Source organism: Triturus cristatus, chromosome 8 (assembly GCF_964204655.1).
Source record: "Triturus cristatus chromosome 8, aTriCri1.1, whole genome shotgun sequence".
Lineage (NCBI taxonomy): Eukaryota > Metazoa > Chordata > Amphibia > Caudata > Salamandridae > Triturus > Triturus cristatus.
In genome coordinates this window covers 1,103,383,356-1,103,405,577 of record NC_140591.1, presented here as the reverse complement: position 1 = coordinate 1,103,405,577, position 22,222 = coordinate 1,103,383,356, and the positions used below count along the sequence as shown (strand labels likewise).

General features: G+C 43.6%; 1 protein-coding gene across 4 annotated transcripts in view; it reads right to left on the bottom strand.

The window, feature by feature from the left end:
* Window positions 1–22,222, bottom strand: part of SCML2 (Scm polycomb group protein like 2) — a 752,432-nt gene that overhangs the window by 502,777 nt on the left and 227,433 nt on the right. For all 4 annotated transcript variants that reach the window (XM_085622654.1, XM_085622657.1, XM_085622655.1 and 1 more), the window contains 2 exons: window positions 13,948–14,018; window positions 3,122–3,356 (listed from right to left, as the gene is read on the bottom strand). In XM_085622654.1, the coding sequence (XP_085478780.1) occupies window positions 3,122–3,356; window positions 13,948–14,018 (306 nt within the window). The remainder of the gene's footprint in view (window positions 1–3,121; window positions 3,357–13,947; window positions 14,019–22,222) is intronic.

Below are 22,222 nucleotides of genomic sequence, written 5' to 3'. Positions count from 1 at the left end.
ATGAAAGATGAAATTCCACTAGATAATGTATTCTGCTAACATTAAAGACTGGAAGCGCACATGTTAATTTCCAGTGATCCTTGCTATGCAGTACAACTCTTCATCCCAGTCCATATACCTTGAGGATCAGTCCATTACAAAGAAAAGACAACAAGAACGTACTTTGTGGAAGGCATGCCACAGCATTATAGTTTTTTTCTATTACAGGAGACCAGGTAGCCCTCAAGTTCCTACGCAACCCACCATGTGTGAAGAGAAAGTGGGGGGCAGCGTACAGCGGTGCTGCCTTCTGATCAGATCAGGACCCTAAGACTCTAAGTTATCAAGGACTGAAGTCAACCAGAGATGGCTGTATGAACGGATATTGTTGTGTCATTAAACAATGGCAAATTGAGTAGAACGCACAAGAACAAAGGTCAAGTCACTTCCATGGTCTGGCTGATTTAGCTGCTGTGGCAGGGATTTTGGCGGGTGATGAAAGTAGGTGGACATAAACAGAATTATGGCATAGTGTCAGTGTTAGTCCAAGCCACATGATATTTGCGGTTGTATGTGATTTCATAGAAAAATATTAATGTAATACCATTACTGAGAAACCATTTCATCTAAACGGTTTAATGGAAGTTTATTGGCTGAATGGCATTGATCTTTTCATAGAAACCAATTCATAGAATGTCTTATTTGAAAAATGTGCATCTGCATACTTAATTTTTAATGTGTTATTGAAATGGTTGCAGGTCTTACTTTCAGTAAAAAAAATTTCGGAGAGTATTTATTTAAATCTTTTACGTCAGGGGACATTTTTCGGATTTACATCTTTTACACTGTCAAGCAGTTACTTTGGATGGATTTAATTTGTTGAACCCTCACCACCCCTAAACACCATCCATGCATATACTGCACACATACCTGACCACTAATCTGCACTGATACCTGAACCCTAAAAGCCACTTCTAACCCTAACCTCCACCCATACCTGAACCATAACAACCCCTCACCACACCTAAACTCCACCCACCCTTGAACCCTTAAAGCCCTTTCTACTCTTAAACTCTACCCATCTCTTACCCCTAAAACCCCCTCCCTGCCCCAAACGTCACCCATTTCTGAACCCTATAAACCACTTCCTATGCCTAAAGCCTACCCATCCGTGATCCGTTAAAAATCAGCACCACTCCTAAGCTCCATTCTTCCCTCACCGACTTTAAAAACCACCCAATCTTGACCCCTAAAATCCTCCACCACCTCATCACTGCCCCATCCCTGAACCCTAAAACACTTTCTATATATATATATATATATATATATATATATATATATATATATATATATATATATATATATATATACTCCACCTTTCCCAGAACCCTTAATATCCCACACCACTCATGGCTAAACACTAAAAACCCTTCACCACCCCAAAGCTCTACTCATCACTGAGCATTAAAAACATTACCCAGCCCAAAACTTCACCCATTCGTAACCTCTAAAAACCTCAAAACCTCTACACGCCACCCATCACTGAACCCTAAAATCCATTACCGCCAATCATTTGTGAACCCTAAAGACCCCTTACCACCCTAAACTCCACACTTTCCAGAGCCCTCCCCGCCAAAAAAAATACATCACTGCTTCTAAACGTCCCGTACCTGACCCCCAAGAGCCCTCACTACCCCCAATCTTCACCCAATTTTGAGATTTGGGATTTTTCTTTAACGTTCCTTTAAATTTTGATTTATTTGTATTTCCTTAAAATTGGTTTTCCATGATTTGGTGGTTTCCTAGTTTTCGTTTTTCCATTAGCTCAACCCAGCAGTATGAAGGTCTTCTGGTAAAATGATTTAGCAACAATTGAAGCGAGTGCTCAATGCATCCGGCCAAGATCGGTTTAATCCTTATTAGGGCTCATTGAGTAGAGTATAGATTTGTTCCAGTGGCACAGCACACAGGACCAAAGTATAGGCATACCCATCCCACTTAGGGTGCCACATTGAAGTACACAAAAAAGTGGTGGATGGAATGCCTGAATTAACCTTACCCACTGATAATTACCCGGGCCACATCCCAGTCCATTATTATTTTTAATAATTGTAAATAGATTACTTACAAGGAGAGATTTACAGACTTGTATACATAAACACTGTCCACGGTTCTCAGAAGCTCCTTTAACAAAAGCAAAGGCCCTTCCATCTGAAAATGGACATTACCAAGAGATGAAAGGATTTAAAAAATGAAAAGTATTACAACCCCTAAAAAGTCCATGCAAAGGATGGGAAAGTTAAAACCTCGCCCAGTCCAGTTACATCAGATAGCGACTTTGACACTTCAGGAACACAAACAAGTGCTTTCTCAACTCACCGAGAACACCCCTCACTCAGCTGCATCCAGTCAGGAGAAACGGTATCCCTGTACGGCTTATAGCCTTCAACAAACATTAATACAGCTCCACTATGCGGATGTACAAGTACCCTTTGTGCACAGTGAAGTCACAATACCCCGCTTTATATCAGTGAAAAGCAACGGTTTGCCAGAATGCAACCCCCAGCTTCACACCGAGACTAACTTTGGTCAGGCCTTGTGCAGGTAAAAACTTAACATAAAACCCGTTTTAATATAAGAGTGCTTAAGCATGTTACTATAGAATATTTCTTTATAACTCTTGCTTTTTAAACAGTTTTTCTTCAAGGAGGCCGTGCAGCACCCTCTCCTGCCAGATATAGGCCAGAAACGAACATCAACAGTCCGGTCAGATTTATTATTGGATTGCTTGTGTTCTGGCTCAGGGAGGACCTGGCCTAGCAATTTGGGCTGGACTGTTCCTATTGGATCAGGGTCAAGACAGATTTACATATGGCTGGGAATAAACTGCAGTGCAGAGTAACGATGGACTGGGATGCAGCGCTGAGTAATTACCAACGCATGCGCTTAATTCAAGCATTCTATCCATCACCATTTGAATGCTTCAGTAAGAGGTAGCACACCACGAGCCCATCTGAACTATTACACATGGATGGATTAGAAAAGGTGAATTTTATGTTACACCTAGGGTAAATTTCGTTTGATGCATAAAGTTTAACCTGTTTGTACAGTGTGAGCAAATTGTAATCCAACAGATTCTTACCAAGTGGAGGCTGGAGCATATCACCCTTCTTTTCACAAGTTCCAATTGGTTGAATGTCAGAAGCATCCACAAGCCTCCAAAAGTCATTTTTATTATCACTGCCATCGAGCCGTAAGCGCAATCGAGCTCCGGTAATGCCTATCACCGTAGCTATGCAAACAGAGGTAACATTTCGGGGATCATGGGCTTCTAACTTCATTCCAACTTTGAACTCATTGGTAGGTGGAGTCTTAGACTGCAGAAAAGAAATAAACAAAAGCAATATTACACACAATTATAATGAACTAGTGTTCACTTCAATGAGCATAAACGGTTATTGTTATAAAAATGTTCTACTTCTTCAAATAAAAACAAGAGACAACATTATGCAATGACAATTGTTCACTGATGCGTATTTGGGAATATCCTGATTGCCTTTAACTATTTTAAGCAGCAACAATTAGAGTGAAAAATCAATAATTCAATTTAATACTTAGACTAAGTGCTCAACATCAAAATTATAGTGCTTTATCCGGCAAAGGATGACGACTCTAATACGGTAATTTACATTATGAATTCTCAATAATGAGGAATTAGTGCAATTATTTACACAAAAAATATATTTTCAGCAACCTGTTCCAGATTGGGAACTTATTAACAAAGCAAACCACTTCAAAATGATTTCCTGCAATTGTTTCAGCAGCACATCACTATCCCAATTATATTTTAGCTAAAGACTAGCTGGAAAGTGGCATCAATTAAAACAAACATGTTCATTTAATTTTGTCATTATCAAAAAGACATGTAGTTTCGAACAATACCAAAACATATGCAGAGATTCGCATTTTTAGGTTTAAATCTTTTGATTAACAAGGAGCAAGCGATCAAGAAATAGCGATTGACTGCGCCACGCAGGGCGCCATACGGCAAATGGCAATGCAGTGAGAAAGCAAACTCCAATAGTACACAAACTACCCCCCCCACCCCTATTAATAACGAGAGAAGAAAAGACAAAATAAAGAGGAGAGAGGAGGGAGAGGGGAGGGTTGTCTTCCTCCGCCGACTTGGAGCGCTGACTGTGGTCAAGGCCAGCGTGGGCCCAGGGAGACCAAGATCGGTCACACGGGAGGGTCCCGTTCAGAGAGGTGTAGGAGGTGGAGGTATTTGGGGCAGTTTAGTTCCCTAAACTCCGGGGCTAGGAGAGCTAGGAAGGGTCGCCAGATGTCGCTGAAGGAGGGGCCCATCCCCGCCAAAGTGAGAGAGATTGTTTCCATTCCCAGCATGTGCCAAAGGCATTGGTACCAACCAGCGTGGGTGGGAATTCGGGCGGTCCGCCAATGTGTGAGTATGTTCTGAGTGGCTGAGCCTAAAGCGATGGCTATCTGCTTCCCCCTGCGTGACTTCAGTGGGTAAGTGAGTGGGTTGGGGACCCCAAGTAAGACATATGCCGGGAGTCGTGGGAGCTCCGTTTCCAAGTATTTGTCAATCTGGTCAATGACGTGTGTCCAGTAAGATTGAAGGAGGGAGCAGTCCCATAGGAGATGAACCAAAGTACCTCTCTGTCCACAACCCCTCCAACAGTCCGGGCTATGGGTGGGGTCCGCCTGAGGTAGTCGCTCCGGTGTGTAATACCAATGGTGTACTAGTTTAGTTAGGGTTTCGGTTAGGCCTCTCTGAGTGGCTGTGTGACGCGCCCTGTAGCATGCACCCTCCCATTCCTTGATGCTAAGGTCGCGTACCAGGTCCCTCTCCCACAGAGCTCCTCCTGCGTGATGAGTGAGTGTATCTGGTCAGGAGCAGCTTGTAGAGATTGGAGATCAGTTTCCTATCAGAGGAGCACGTGATGAGCCATCGCTCGTAGTGAGTGAGGAGCCGCAACGCGTTGTCGGGATGGAGAGCCCAGCGGAGGACCTGGAGATAGTGCATCCGTTCCGACTCGGAGAGGGCATAATCAGTGCGGAGTTGTGGGAAGGGGACAATCTCGGATCGGTGGAACAGTTGGCCTAGGGCCCGGCAGCCCGCTTTCCTCCACCGCGGGAAGGCCTGGAGGCCCACACCGGGACTAAAGTCTGGATGGTCAAGGAAGGAGGTGAGAGGGGAGGGGAACATGGTGAGGGGGTGCCGCGTGTTAACTTGGTACCAGACCTTGAGAACGGAGCGTGTCACATGAGAGGCGTACAGGTTGGGTGGACAGTGACGTTTCGGGAGGAAGGGGATCTTCATGAGGGACGTAGCGGCAACGGCCCGGTCTTGGAAAAGCCAGTGTTTTTCTGATTCCGCCCTACTCCACTCGACCAAATACCGAAGTTGCGTGGCGGCATAGTAGAGTGTCAGGTCTGGGACCCCCAAGCCACCCTCCTTGGGCGAGAGGAAGCTTACCTGTCGTTTCAATCTTGGCTTACGTCCCTGCCATATGAAGGAGGACAGTTCCGACTGGATTTGTTGTAGCCATCGGACCAGGGGGGCGAGAGGGAGGGTCTGAAAAAGATATAGGATCTTGGGCAGAATGGTCATTTTGACCACCGCTATACGCCCTAGCCATGATATCGGATATCGTTTCCATTGTGAGATGGCTGCCCGGATGTGTTTGCAGGAGAGAGTAATTTATGCGGCGCATGTCTTGTAGGGTAGGGGCCAGCCGTACACCTAGGTAAGAGACCGACTCGACGGTCCAGTGAAGCGGGTAACGGGCTTGTAGATCTGCTAAAATTGCCGATAGCAAGGAGAGGCCAAGTGCTACTGATTTCGTCAAGTTAATCTTAAAGCAGAAGCCCACCCAAAGGACTCCATCTCCTCCAGAAAACAACCAAAAGCCGTTGTGGGGTGTGTGAGGGTAGCTAGAACATCATCTGCATAAAGGCTGACGGTGTGGGTGTCGCCGCCAAAGCGAATGCCGGAGATCTGGGGGTGGTCACGGACCCTCTGAGCGAAAGGCTCCATATAAAGTTTGAATAGCAGGGGTGATAGAGGGCACCCCTGCCTATTACCCCTGCTGATGGGAAACGATGCAGAGGTATAGCTGTTCACTCTGACCGTTGCCGTGGTGGAGCGATAGCAATTTAACATGTGCGTTATCATTTTTTCTTGGAGGCCCAAGCGTATTAGCGTCTGTTCTAGGTTTGGCCAGTGGACACGGTTGAAGGCCTTATCCACATTCACGGCCAAAATCAGGTGTTCGCCCGGGATACAGGAGGCCTTTTCGATTAGATGTGCTACGCGTTTTGTGTTGTCGCTCGTTTGGCGCTGTGGTATAAATCCGGCTTGGTCGGGGTCTACCAGGCCCTGCATGTAGGGAGACAGGCGAGCAGCCAGGATCCCGGGGTATAGCTTCAGATCAACGTTTAGGAGTGAAATGGGCCGATAGGAACTGCACTGCGTCCTGTCCCTCCCCAGCTTCGGGATGACAACAATCGCCGCCTCGAGCATGGATGCGGGGATGGCGCCAAGTTCAGGAAAGGAGTTAAAAAGCCGGGTGAGTAGGGGAGCCAGTGAGGAGCAAAATTGCTTATAGAAGGCTGCGGTGTAACCGTCAGGGCCCGGGGATTTGCCCAGTTTCAGACAGGCAATGGCGGCGATGACCTCCTGTCTCACTCTATATGGGATGCCTGATCAAGTGTTAAGCTAGGAAGATTGGCCCGAACCAAATAGGAATCCATGTCCGAAGCCACCAGTGGTTGTTCGGTGTATAGTTGCGTATAGAAGTCGCGGAATTCCGGGCAATGGCCAAGTCCTCCGTGAGCATCGCCCCAGAGGGGTCTCTAATCTCTCGGACCCTGTCTCGCTGTTGGGCTTCTCTGAGTCTGTGCGCTAGTAGTCGCCGGCAATTACCCCCCCCCCCCCACATAGGAGTGTCGCAGGCGCATCGCCGCGTATTCTGCCCTATCTAGTGCAGTTAGCTGCGTACTGGCCGCCGTTAGCTGTCGCCACGCCCGCGGAGCCCCGGTGCGTTGGTGCATCTGTTCTAACTCCTGTACTTTCAGAGTCAGTTCCTCCCTTTTCTGTTGATGCTCTTTGTTGTCAGCCGCCGAAATAGCTATGATTTCTCCCCTTAAGACCGCTTTGAGGGCCTCCCACCGGACGGAGAGGGGAGTATCCGGAGTGTGGTTATGTGTTAGGTAATCGTCCAACACCTGCTGTAGCCTCGTGAGCGTGTCCTGGCGGTGGAGGAGGGAGTCCCGGAACCGCCAATGTCGGGTCGGGGGAGGCGTCTGGGGAAAGGCTAGAGAGAGCAGCACGGGGGAATGGTCGGAGAGGGTCGCCGGCAGTATGTCCACGGAGAGCACACTATCCAGAACTGGGCTGGCGTACGTTTTATGGGCGTTGGAATAAAAGGTGAAGTCCCTTGTATCGGGGTGGGAAGGCCGCCAGAGGTCTGTAAGGCTCAGAGCGTGCAAGTTTGCATGGCCTGATGGGGAGAGGGAGCCCACCTGACTGGTGCGTTGCATGGAGCAATCTGTGACATTGTCAAAAACTAGTTTGAGGTCCCCCCCCAAGGAGTATGTGACGGTCCAGGGAGGCCATCGCTTCCATCAGTGCTTCAGACAAAAAGCGTTACAGTCCCCCATTGGGTGCGTAGATAGAGCCCACTGTGTAAGCGCATCCCCCAGATGTGAAGTGATATGTGAGAAGCCTGCCCCGTATTTCAGCCCCTTTAGGTGCCACCTTACCCCGGAAGTTTCTTGAAACTAGTATGGCCACTCCGGCTCTCTTTGCTGGGCCAGAGGAGTGGAATTGGATGGGAAAGGAGTGAGACCTAAGTGTGACAGTCTTTGGCGAGGAGGTGGGTCTCCTGGAGGAGGCAGATATCAGCCCCCGTGTGTTCAAGGTACGAGAGAAGGGTCCGCCTCTTGATCGGGTTGTTGAGGCCCCGCACATTGAGGGTGAGGATCTTGATAGTGGTGGGCGACATGTCAGCCTATGGGGGATGGGCGTGCTCTGAGGAGGACCCTACCCGGCCAAATTTTAAAAACTAGCACCCCGCCTGGTAGTCGCCTAGAGGCCGAGTGGCCGGAGTAATACGTGTGCCCCAAAAGACCCCCTTACTCATGAGTTACCTTAACTAGAGCATCGCAATTCCACCAACCTCAATTGTGTAACAAAACTGCTGTCCTATTGATTCTCACAACTTTTACTGGTTCTGAGAATTTTGACTGACCCTTGCTGATTATTTGGTTTTTTAATTAAAACCCAATCACCGATATTCAAAGTTCCTTCCTTCACATGCATTCTGGAATCATAATTCCTTTTATAACAATTTTGTTCTTCCCGAACATGTTCTCTGAGACCTTGCAAATCTATTTTGTGATAACGTTCAACTTTGTCCAATAACCATGTTGGACTAATAGAACTAATAGGTTTTCTCCCTCTTAACAAAACAAAAGGAGCTACATCAGTGGTACTCTGAGGAGTAATATTGTAATTTCAGACATTAAAATGTAAATAATCTTTCACATCAAGGTTGTTTGCAACTGCTGTTTGAACCCCTTCTTTAATCAACCTATTAGCCCTTTCTACTAAAGCGTTAGAAGCTGGACTGTATAACGGTACTCTTATGTGTTTCACATAATTTTTATCAAGACAATTAGTGAACTGCTCAGAGACAAAATGGGAACCATTATCAGTAACAACCTCCTTAACTCTGCCTTCAATATAAAATAGATGTTTCAAAAATGATATTACAGAAGAAGAATCAGCACAACTCACAAAAGAAAAATACAACCACTTGGAATAGTAATCTATAGCCACTATCAAAAATCTTTTATCGCAACCAACAACATTAAAGGGACCAGAGAAATCTAACCCAATCTTTTCCCAAGCATTGTTAGGCAAACTAACTGGACATAATGGAGCATTGGAGGTCTTCCAATGTTTGTCCGAGCACAAACATTCAGTGCAGGATTCCACATATCTTTTGACCTGACCATCCATGCCTGGCCACCAATAGATTTGTTTAATTTTCTTTGCAGTAGCAGAAATTTCTAAATGTCCTTCATGTGCTAAGGCAATGATTTTAGAACGAAGATTACTAGGAGGAACAAATAAATCTTGTCTAACCAAGATATCATTGACTAAAGACAACTCTGAAGCAACTTGATGAAAGCACCTTAAGTCCATGGACATACATCTATCACCTGGCCACCCACTAACTAGAAATTTCTTAACTTGGACCATGCATTCATCTTTATCACAATTTTCTGACCATTCTTTCTCTGAAATCTTAAACTGTTCGTTTATGTCACCAATTGTGAAAACATACTCCACATCTTCCCAGCTTTTTCTGTTGTCGTCCTCAACACTATCACCTTCTACTGGTAAGCGTGATAAGCAATCAGCTCTAACATTCTTTCCTCCAGGAATGTATATCATGTCAAACTTAAATTCTTGTAACCTTGCCAACAACCTTATTAATATAGATGAGGCTTAATTAGAACAACTATCCCCCAACATGTATATAAGGGGTTTATGATCAGTATGTAATTCGACTTTTGTTCCCCAAATATACATTTTAAATTTCTCTGAAGCCCATGAACAAGCTAGTGCTTCACGTTCAATTGTACTATAGTTTTTCTCTGCAACATTCAATGTATGTGAAGCAAAGGCAATAGTCCACTCTTGACCTGCAATTATTTGGCTGAGGACTGCCCCTAAACCCTTAGCACTATCATCTACCGTAATTATGCATTTCACACCATATGTAAACGGCTTAATGGCAGGGGCAGAAGTGATTAAATACTTTACAGATTCGAAAGCTTCTTGACAATCATTGGACCATTTAAATTTCTCATTTTTCTTCAAAAGGTTCCTTAAAGGTTGCACAATAACAGCATAACCCTGAACGAAACGTGCATAGTATTCACTTAAGCCTAAAAAAGCCCTTAGAGAATCTTTGTCATTTGGAATGGCTGCTTCATTAATTCCTTTTAGTAAGGATACTTTAGGTTTAATGCCATCCCCTGAAATATTGTGTCCTAAATAGCTGACTTGTTGTGATATAAATTTACATTTCTCAAAATTGACTGTCATACCCCAAGTACCTAATTGCTACTGACCTCTCTCAAGAGTGTAATGTGTTCATCTAAACTCTCAGTGTGAACTAAGATGTCATCTTGAAAGGCTTGTACGCCCTCTAGGCCCCCAAAAATTTGATCCATAAGACGTTGAAATACACTGGCAGCGGATGCCAATCCAAATGGCATACGCTTGTACATATATACACCAAAAGGCGTTACAAAATTAGTCAGGTGTTGTGAAAATCAATTGTTGAAAAATACTTGCTCCCACCCAGTCTGGCTAACATTTCATTATTTTTGCAGGAGAGGATGACAATCAACCAGGATATTTCTATTGAGAACTCTCAGGTCAGCACATAGGCGTATATCCCCATTGCCTTTTCTTGCGACGATAGCCGCAGAAACCCATTCTGATGATTCAACTTGTTTGATAATACCCTGAGAACACATGTCATCAAGTAATTTCTTAAGATCGTTTCTGGCTAAAAGAGGAACTGGTCTGACTTTTTGTATAACAGGAATAGCATTGCTCTTCAATACAATATTATGTTCAAAATTCTTAATGACCCCAACCTTGTTAGAAAATACTTGAGGAAATTTAACTTGTAACCTCTTAGTAAAATTATCACAGATGTTCGTTTCTTGAATTGCTAAAATGGGCATATCGACAAGTATGACTGATTGCGCCGGTCCTCTGCTTCTGGGCCTCGTAGGCCTCACAGGCCTCGCCTAGGCTGTCGCCACGGTCCCGGAGCCACCATGGCACCCGGCAGGCACCGGCGGGATTCCAGGGACTCCGGGTCAGTGCGGATGGGTGCTAAGGGGTCACCGCCCCCGCAGAGAAGAGTTGCCCGCTCACGTGGCCAAGGTCCGCCTCCGCCTCTCCACGGCAGCCCCAGGGCTCAATGCTGGACCGGAACGGCAGTCGGGCAGACCCCGGCGGAAGCCCCAGGGACCCCCAAATGGTCGCCGGGTGCTCCCGCACGCCACCAAGGGCACAGCAGTCGATCCTGGTGCAGGATGGGCCCGAAGGCCGGTGCTGAATAACAGCGGGGGGAGGAGCAAAGGCAAGGCACGTCTTAGCTCGCCGCCATCTTGGCCACGCCCCAAGATTCGCATTTTTAACACCTAGTATATCTGCAGTCTTCTTTGCCAAACGCATTTTACGTTTTCAAATTACCCCAAAACATATTCTAGTAGTAGTCTTAAATAAAAAGAGACACTTCAACAATTTAAATTAGTAGTCCAAAGCTGAAATCAGTTGATCTAGGATAGTCGAATCCACGTGTAACCTACATATATGGTATTTTGCCACCAGTGTATAAAACCTAGTCAAACGTTGAGTATCAGTGGCGCTTTAGAAATGCTAACAGTTTATGGGGCAGATGCATTTCATCTAAATGTCAATGTTAGGAGATAAATAGCTCATAATTTGTATATATGTTAAGGGAAGAAAGCATTTCCATAGTGTTTTGATTCCGAACATGTGACTGAGAATTTAAACAACTGCATCTATAGCTAATTGAGTTATACAGGTATTTCTTATAGGGTTAGTCATACAATATTATTGTTAGGACCAAAAGATAGAATGGAGAATGGCTATTGTTAAACTATTATTGATTTCTACCTTTTTAGTTTAACATATCTAACAAAATTGCGTTTTCTATTAAAGGTTAAATGTTTACAAATGTTTCTGTAATGAACAAGGGCCATGTAAAAAAGTTTAATATTGGAATTATGTAAGAAAATCAGAGCGGCTATAGAACAAAGCAGGCCTGCCCAGTGTCAGAGCTCCTCTTTGCCATGTCAACAGAACTGCTGGCAATTGAGATGGCGCTGGACACCAAATTAAAGGAATCAGATTTTGGGGATCTGGTGGAGCACAAATGTCTTTATTCGCATATATTAGGTTATCAGTAGAAGACCCAGCAAGATTGCTTCCCTCTGTAATGCACGCTTTACAAGTTTCTGAAAAGCATCAAGTTACAAGTTCAATCCAGACAGATCAGAATTCATGCCTATTTGGACAGGTTTTGAGATAGAGAACATACTAGGAACCACGTCCCTTCAGAAAGGAGGAAATAAGCTAAAATATTTGGGAGTATACCAGTCTCCAAGTGTTGGAGAACTCTATCATGCTAATATACCTGACCTACTGCAAAACATGAAGAGTGACCAAGTAAGGGAAAGGGTATTTATGTGTCACTCTTCTCCCCATTTGCTGCTATGAAGACTAATATTGCCCTCAAACTTTTGTAGATAGCATAGCTTCAAGAAGAAGATATTTCAGGGCATGGAGAGAAAGATGCTCAACTTCATCTGCCAGGGAAACCCCCATGTATAGTGGCAAACATGCTAAGGGCCTAAAGTGAGCAAGGGGGTCTGGGGTTCCCGATAATATACTTTTCTATGGCAGCACAGCCTAACATTATTAGGAAATGGTCGCTGCAAACAAAATCAGGCAAGCATTCATAACACATGTGCCACTCTGGTACAGGGAGGACATTGTAGTACATGATATGGCTCCCATAGAAGAGAAGGTCTCCAAACCTCTATTAAAGCCAGATGACCAGCACACTGCTAGATACATGGGACTCTGTGGCCACACCACATTGATTTAAATCATTTCTGTCCCCATTTACATGAATACATTACAACCTGGCATTTACACGGTATCTCGATGGACAACATTAAAAAGGTGAAGGGATGGCGGTTGCCGCATGATATCAGATATGTATTATGGTATCAAACTCAATTCCTTTCAGGAATGTAAAAGATAATTCAGGATATCAGAGGAAGAGAACTTCCAATGCTATAATCTACATCACTGGATACCTCAGGCAGGGATATGCGATGCCGTGGTGAGGTTGAAATCACCCTTGGAAAGATTCATATCAAAGCTCAATGGAACAGGGGAACATTTGACAGGCATATGCAACTTGTCGATAACTCCACATAGGATTACTACACTGCTTTCTGAGAAGAAGTGTGAAGAAGTTATGGGGGGGTTCATGCAGAAAACAGCACGGAGTGTCTGTGGGAGAAAGCATGCAAATATAATACTAGTATACAAAAATAATATAAAAATAAGAATATATCATGGTATCAGACTGAATTCCTTTCAAGAATGCAAATGAGAATTTAGGATATTGGAGGAAGAGCACTTCCAATGCTATCAATTACATCACTGGATACCTCAGGCAGGGATAGGGAATGCGGTGGTGAGGTTGAAATCACCCATGGAAAGATTCATATTAAAGCTCAATGGAACAAGGGGACTTTTGTCAGGCATATGCAACTTGATGATAGCACCACATAGGCTTACTACACTGCTTTACGTGAAGAAGTATGAAAAAGTCATAGGTGGGTTCATGCAGACACCAGCAGGGAGAGGCTGTGAGAGAAAGTAAGCAAATATAATACTAGTAAACAAAAAATATATAAAAATTAGATTTTGGCATAAAAAGGCTTTTATAGCACTGGAGGAATGGCGACCTGCTTCACTCACTAAGCAGATGTCTGAACCAGGAGGTGTACTTTCCATGACACTTCTCCTAGAGGCCCACAAATCTGCTACCTTGACTTCCACAAAGGTCAAATGAGTGAATACTGAGGAAAATAAATGTGCGCATGGCAATTGTTTCCCTTTACATTCGGACACTTTCTAATTACTTTTAAATTCTGTTGAATTTTTCCAGAGTGGAACGTATTTGAAAAATAAACCATTCTACACTTATATGGACAACATTATTTTGAATTCTGGACAATAAAATGTTTTGTTAAAGCCGGACATATTTTCATGTTAAAGACCAAAATGTGTATATTAAAGGTGAATACCTGTCTGAAACAAGAAGGAGGAGCAGCCGCTGAGCCAGTTTCAGCCAAATAGTCATCCCAGTTAAAATCATCTGGAAAAAATAAAATAAAATTTCACACGTTCTTTTTAGTGAAATGGTTTGCTTTTTCAGACAGCTATGCACAGTCAATCCCAAGTCTCCGTTCTAGCCACATTTATTCATCTGAGATTTATGAAGTAATACAACTCTTCCGCTCAAAACAAAATAACAAAAGCACAAGTTACTACGTGTGTAACAATATATCTGTAAGAGACATTAGTTAGTGATAGATTCCTTACCTTAGAATAGATACCCCCTTTGAATAATCCCCAGGCGTCAGACTGGATCCGGAAAGTTTTGCTAGCAGTACCCCTGCGCGTCAGTAGGTAGAGTCGTGCGGCTCCGCATCCGTCGCTGGTGTCGTAAGCGCCGAGATGACGTCACGGAGACTACTTAGGCACCACCCATGCGCGCTGACGTCAGTTCTGTACACGACTTTCCGCGCCAGGAACGCTGAGCCATGCAAGAAACTGACCACTGGTGCCAGGAAACTAGGGCCCTGAAAGGGATGACCTTAACCCTAGAAATCAGTTCGCACAACGGGGAGGATGGGTAGGGCGGTAAGGAATCTATCACTAACTAATGTCTCTTACAGATATATCGTTACACAAGTAGTAACTTGTGCATCTGACAGAGACACGTTAGTGATAGATTCCTTACCTTAGAATAGATACCCCAGCAATACTAACCCCAGTGGAGGGTCTGCGAACAGATTACACCAGAAAGTCACGGAGAACAGAACAGCCAAAGAAGCCGTCTCTCCGGACCTGACTGTTAAGGCAGTAATGCTTGGTAAACGTGTGCAGCGAAGCCCACATAGCTGCCTGACAAATGTCCTGCAAGGGGACGCCGCGTCCCAAGGCAGTAGTGGCTGCCGTCGCCCTGGTAGAATGGGCACGCAGCCCCACAGGAGGCTCCTTCTTCGCCAAGGAGTAACAGGCCTTGATGCAGAGAACGACCCACCGAGAGATGGTCCGTTTGTGCACAGCCCGACCTTTTTTGGGGCCCACGTAGCCAACAAAGAGCTGGTCATCCACCTGGAACTGTCGTTTGCGCTGCAGGTAGAACGAGAGCGCACATTTTGGGTCCAGATGGTGGAGCCTCTCTTCCTCTTGCGAAGGATGCGGAGGCGGAAAGAAGGTGGGCAAAGTGATGGTCTGCCCGATGTGGAAGGGCGTGACAACCTTTGGCAAAAAAGAAGGACGTGTCCTTAAAACCACCTTGTCCGGTTGAACAGAAAGGAAAGGAGAAAGAGCCTGGAGCTCACTCACTCTTCTGGCAGAGGTGATAGCTACCAGGATAGCCGTCTTGAGAGTGAGAAGACGCAAAGGACAGGTATGAAGGGGCTCGAAGGGAGCACACATCAAATATGTCAAGACAAGGTTTAAGTCCCATTGAGACATTATGAACGGCACGGGAGGAAACGTATGCGTAATGCCTTTCAGGAAACGGTTAAGAACCGGGGACTTAAAAAGAGAAGGCTGATCTGGAAGCCGTAAAAAGACGGAGATGGCCGCAAGATAACCTTTGATAGTGCCCAGAGCAGAGCCCTGCTGGGCCAAAGAAAGAAGGAATGAAAGCGTTATCTCCCGCTGGAGTAACGTCTCTTACTCAGCACTCCGATATTTGTATGATTTCAAATAATTGTGCAACAACCGTGAGTTGTATGTTTTTAAACTCTTTCTTTAATTCTTTTTCTGGTTATATTCATGTATTCATACTATTTCACTCATAGTATTCAAAGAGCTGTTTTGGTGGATCATCTTATTTCTGCCCAATGCATTTCGGGCGAGCCCTTCATCGAGGGAATTACATTCTGAAAGCATTAAACATATTTCAAATAGTGCATGTGTCACATGGTGATTGTGGAGTGCACGACTTCAAGAGTAATCTTTGGGAAAGAAATTTCGAAGTGACCTACGGATCGTGTGAAATCGTGGTGACTAAGTGTTCATGCGGAATTTTCGTGACAGTGAGTGAATTGACAGTGCGAAACAATTTGAGATGGAAATTTCTTTCCCAAAGATCACTCTTGAAGTCGTGCACTCCACAATCACCATGTGACACATGCACTTGATTGTTTGGTTAATTTAAGGACACCCCAGTTTATAGCAACGCAGTGGATGGTACAGTCTATTTTGTGGTCCGGCGCCCTTTCCTTTTACCTTCCTTTTGCCTTTTTTTTTACATCTTGCACTTTTGATAACCCCGCTATCACCTTTTCTGCCAGCACAAACGTAATCAACATTGGAAATGATTGTTTAATGTTTAATATTTTACATCAATGTTCTACTGCTTTATTTGAAATATGTTTAATGCTTTCAGAATGTAAGTCCCCTGATGAAGGGCTCGCCCGAAATGCATTGGGCAGAAATATGATGATCCACCAAAACAGCTCTTTGAATACTATGAGTGAAATAGTATGAATACATGAATATAACCAGAAAAAGAATTAAAGAAAGAGTTTAAAAACATACAACTCATGGTTGTTGCACAATTATTTGAAATCATACAAATATCGGAGTGCTGAGTAAGAGACGTTACTCCCGCGGGAGATAACGCTTTCATTCCTCGTATCTTTCACACCCTCTTGCCCAGGAGGGTGTTACTTACCAGGCACCCTAAACCAATCCAATCGAGACTACCGATTTACAAGGAGTGCGAGGATCCACATTCCATTTGGATTTCCCATATTTTCTCACCCGAGCAACGTGGACACGCACCCAATTATACACCATGCAATTTGAGGATATAGCACACACATCGGATCAACGCGCCGACACATTTTTGTTCACTGAAGAAGATACTCAACGGATTTACTCTTTAATTGTAGATACTTGAAAGCATTACAACTACTAAAGGATCAACACAATCAAACATTAAACAGTTGATGTACATGTCAAAGCGAATTATCAATCAACGATTACACGCTAGCACATTAATAAAATACCATAAAGCTCAAAGAATACCACGTGGACTACGGATATCCCTTAAATCTACACTATGCAAAAACAACGCACGTTTTACGGAGAAATGGTATGCTATTCTCAATAAATGTTCTTTAGATCTGATACTACTAATCATCGAAGAACTGGCAAAACTTATTGATGAGGTCAATAAAGAGGCTACTCAACTCAAAGAAGAATTAAGCACCTCCTTAAACAAGGAGGAATGGGACATCGTCCTCAAAGATATCAATGATCAATTGGATACCTACTCCAAAGAAATTAACGATCGAAAGATAAGGAAATTCAAACGAGACACTACAGATTATAAACTCGGAGAGGTTAACACTTGGGCAGACATATATGCACGGCGCAGACAACAGAGACCAACTACCGGTAGATCCTCAGAAGACACTTCATCCTCGGATGAATTTCAACACAGAAAACAGCCTCCACCTACAAATACCCATTCAAGAACAGACAAAACAGCTTCTTCTGTATTAAAAGATAACAAACCTTCTACATCCAAGGACACGTCTTTTTTAGGGAGAGGAACTGCTCAACAAGAATAACCCGGAGGGGTAGGCCAAAAAAGAAGGCCCACGCCGGATACAATCGCCAAGAATACAAGAAGCCAGAAACCTTAGTAATGAACATATCAAAACAACCCATCTCAAGTTTCCAGCTGCAAACATTACAAAAAGGAACTTCGTATGTCCCGACATACCATTCAAACATCATGGAGACACAAATAAGCATATATAAATTTCTTCGAACATTGAGGTTAAGACACTTTTTTTCAAATGTTCTGGAAACACCAGAAGACCCATCACAGAACAAATTATTGGGTTTAAGAAATCCGAGCAAATTCATTTCACCCGTCAGCCACAAAGTATTGGACGCATTTGAAAAAATCGTCTTGAAAGATATTCACAACATATTCAAACAACCTCGATCAAAAGCCTCTAATACAACTCAGAAGGAAAGACAAGCACTTAATGAACTAGCCATGAACAAAGACATAACTATTCGACAAGCGGATAAGGGTGGCGCTCTTGTCATTATGGACACAGAATTTTATTCCAAAAAGGTTAATGAACATGTTAATGATACTAACATTTACTTGAAATATGACACGGACCCAACCAACGAATTCAGGCACATTCTCAGTTGGATAATTGACATGGCCGTAGACCAAGGAATCATTGGTATTAAAGAAAAAGACCATCTGATCAAAGCTAACCCTGCCATTCCATATATTTACATGATTCCAAAGATTCCTAAAAATGTCAATACACCACCGTTTCGCCCAATCGTTTTCACAATCAATTCTATACATGAACCAGTAGGAAAGTTCCTAGACAGACATCTTCAACCCATCGTTCAAAGCATGAGTACTTACATCAAAGACACCACTCACTTTCTAAATATTTTGGAAACTTATAAACCATCATTTACCAAAGATATGACACTATGCACAATTGATGTAAAATCTCTTTATACATCTATACCCCACAACATGGGTTTAACAGCAGTGGAATTTTTTTTAACATCAAGCGACAAAGAAGAAATGTTCAAAGTGTTTCTGATGGAACTGTTACATTTCACCTTGTACCACAGTTATTTCAAATGGGGTGAACATTTTTTTGTCCAATCATCAGGAACTTCAATGGGCAATTGTGCCGCACCGGCATATGCGAATCTCTTCATGTACAAATATGAACAGGACCACATTTTGTCTAACCCAAACTGGAATCGTAATCTTATCTTATACAAACGGTACATAGATGACATTTTTGTACTATGGAAAGGCACGGAACCTGCACTAATGACAGCTATTGAAGAACTCAATCTAGTTGATGATAGAATTGGTTTTACATTTAACATCAATAAAAAGGAAATATCATTCCTGGATGTACTTGTTATTACCAACGAGGGACAACTAGACACCAGAGTATTCACTAAATCTACTGACAGAAACAATTTCCTACATTTTACCAGTTTCCATCAACCTGCATTAAAACAACACTTACCTTTTTCTCAATTGCTCCGTATTAAAAGAATTTCTTCTACACCTGATCACTACAACGAATCTCAAATCATCACCATCAATAAATTTAAACAGAGAGGATATCCCGAAGCCACTCTTAATGAAGCCATGGAAAGGGTCCAGAAACTTGAAAAAAACCAGCTGTTAATTTCGCAAAACAAAGACGAAGAACAAAGATCAGTTTTCATTTCCAAATTTTCTACAAGAAGCTACAACATCAAGAGAACTATTCTTAAACACTGGCCACTACTCGCACTTGAAAAAGATTTCAAAGGAATCTTCTCTAACACCCCAAGATTTGCGTATGAACGCACTCGCAACTTCAAGGAACTATTACAAGCTAAGGAAGATGTTTCCAGAGTAAAACATCGTGGTACCTTACCGTGTTACAACTGCAGTAACTGTAATGCCATAATCAAGGGCAACCAAATTTTACATCCAACCAAAGGATCTGTCATAAAACTACGAGTTACAGGCACATGCGACAGCAGTAACGTCATATATATGCTAAAATGCCCATGCGGTCAAGCTTACGTTGGAAAAACCCAGAGAAAGATAAAGACACGTATTATCAAACATAAAAGTAACATCAGACTAAAAAATACGAAATCTACAGTAGCTACGCATTTCAATCAACAGAATCACAACCCAAGTCAACTGTGTTTCTGTTTACTAGAGAATGTACCTATCCTCCCAGGGAGAGACAACGCCCAACATCTCTTACGAAGAGAGATATTCTGGATTACCCATCTTAACACCCTCCAGCCTAAAGGGTTGAATGAACGGCTTGACTTTAATTGTTTCTTGTAACACTCAGTTACCCACCAATACTACGCCGATTGACGCATGCATTTATACATTGTTTATTATTATCGTATTCTCGAATTCACCAATCTTATTTCTTCTTATGAATTGTTGCAACAATTTCAAACACCACCTCTGTGTATTATATTTTCTGACACGATTGAGTTTTGTTCACCATCACACTTTTTCTCTACCAATTTCCACATTCACCTTTATTTTGACATCGTTATTTGTATATTGTAGGTTGTCCTCACTAAACTTTATTCACATCGGGTTTCACACTTTAGTCTTTTTTCGAACTTCATGATCACGTGACTAAAACCTAGTCGTATCTTCCTGCATTCAGGAAGTAAGCGTCTTTAAATACGAACGGGAATTTTTTCAGTGTAATCAAGCCGATTTTACATCGGGATCCACACTATAGTCTTTTTTCGAATTTCATGATCACGTGATTAGATCTTCGCCGTATTTCCCTGCACACAGGAAGTAAGCGTTTTTTAATGTGAACGGGAATCCTTTCAGCGGAATCCGGGCGAATTTATACACCGCGGTAAGCTTTTGACACAACGACCGTCGTCTTTATAGTCACGGCAGTTTCAATTCTCTGTGATTAACTTTCATGCGTTTTCACGCTCGTTAAATCTCATTTATACAAACGTGACTTTCTTTTCCACAGAAAGTACAATTTCAACGTTCCGTCATTTTTTGAAATCAAAGCCATGTATCTAGGACCTTGGTGATGTTAACTAGAAAGGTCAAAACTCATTTTTGATACCATCTCAAATTGTTTCGCACTGTCAATTCACTCAGTCACGAAAATTCCGCATGAACACTTAGTCACCACGATTTCACACGATCCGTAGGTCACTTCGAAATTTCTTTCCCAAAGATCACTCTTGAAGTCGTGCACTCCACAATCACCATGCGACACATGCACTTGATTGTTTGGTTAATTTAAGGACACCCCAGTTTATAGCAACGCAGTGGATGGTACACTCTATTTTGTGGTCCGGCGCCCTTTCCTTTTACCTTCCTTTTGCCTTTTTTTTACTTCTTGCACTTTTGATAACCCCGCTATCAACTTTTCTGCTAGCACAAACGTAATCAACATTGGAAATGATTGTTTAATGTTTAATATTTTACATCAATGTTCTACTGCTTTATTTGAAATATGTTTAATGCTTTCAGAATGTAAGTCCCCTGATGAAGGGCTCGCCCGAAATGCATTGGGCAAAAATATGATGATCCACCAAAACAGCTCTTTGAATACTATGAGTGAAATAGTATGAATACATGAATATAACCAGAAAAAGAATTAAAGAAAGAGTTTAAAAACATACAACTCATGGTTGTTGCACAATTATTTGAAATCATACAAATATCGAAGTGCTGAGTAAGAGACGTTAATCCCGCGGGAGAGGACGCTTTCATTCCTCGTATCTTTCACGCCCTCTTGCCCAGGAGGGTGTTACCTACCAGGCACCCTAAATCAATCCAATCGAGACTACCGATTTACAAGGAGTGCGAGGATCCACATTCCATTTGGATTTCCCAAAGAAAGAAGGAACAGAAGGACCTCGGAAAGAGGGGCAGAAAGGGGATCCACAGCCTTTGCTGTGCACTATGCCACAAACTTGTTCCACCTGCAGGCGTATATCATTTTAGTGGAGGGACGCCTGGCTGCCAGAATGACATTACAGACTTCGGGAGGAAGATCGAAGGCTCTCAACTGTCGCAGATCAATCTCCATGCATGGAGGTGGAGGCTGGACAGGTTCGGGTGGAGGACCGTCCTCTGCTGCTGCAACAGAAGATCCTCCCGAAGAGGCAGTCAGATCGGGGGATGGATTGCCATGCTGAGTAGCTCGGGATACCAGTATCTTCGTGCCCAATCCGGAGCCACAAGGATGACTTGGGCCCGGTTGCGCCGAATCTTCTTCAGCACTCTGGGTATAGGCGTAAAGACGTATAACAGACCGCAACTCCACTCGCGACGAAAAGCGTCGCCTAGCAGGTGCCGCCTTGAAAATTCCAACGCGCAGAACTGAAGACATTGCGCGTTCTCTTCGGTGGCGAATAGATCTAACCAAGGCTTTCCCCACTGCAGAAAGAGACCGTGCACCACTTCCGAGTGAAGACACCATTGTGATCCATCAAGCACCGGCAGCTGAGTTCGTCCGCCCTGGCGTTCAGAGAACCTGCCAGGTGTTGAACCATCAAGGGGATGCCGTGATGTTCCAACCATGTCCAGAAGCGCAGAGCCTCCTGACATAGGGTCCAGGACCCCACCCAGCCCTGTTTGTTGCAAGACCACATGGCGGTGGTGTTGTCCGTGAACACCTGCACCACACTTCCCCAGGCAGAGGGAAGGAATGCCTTCAGTGCAAGTCGAATCTCCGGAAGCTCCAACAGATTAAT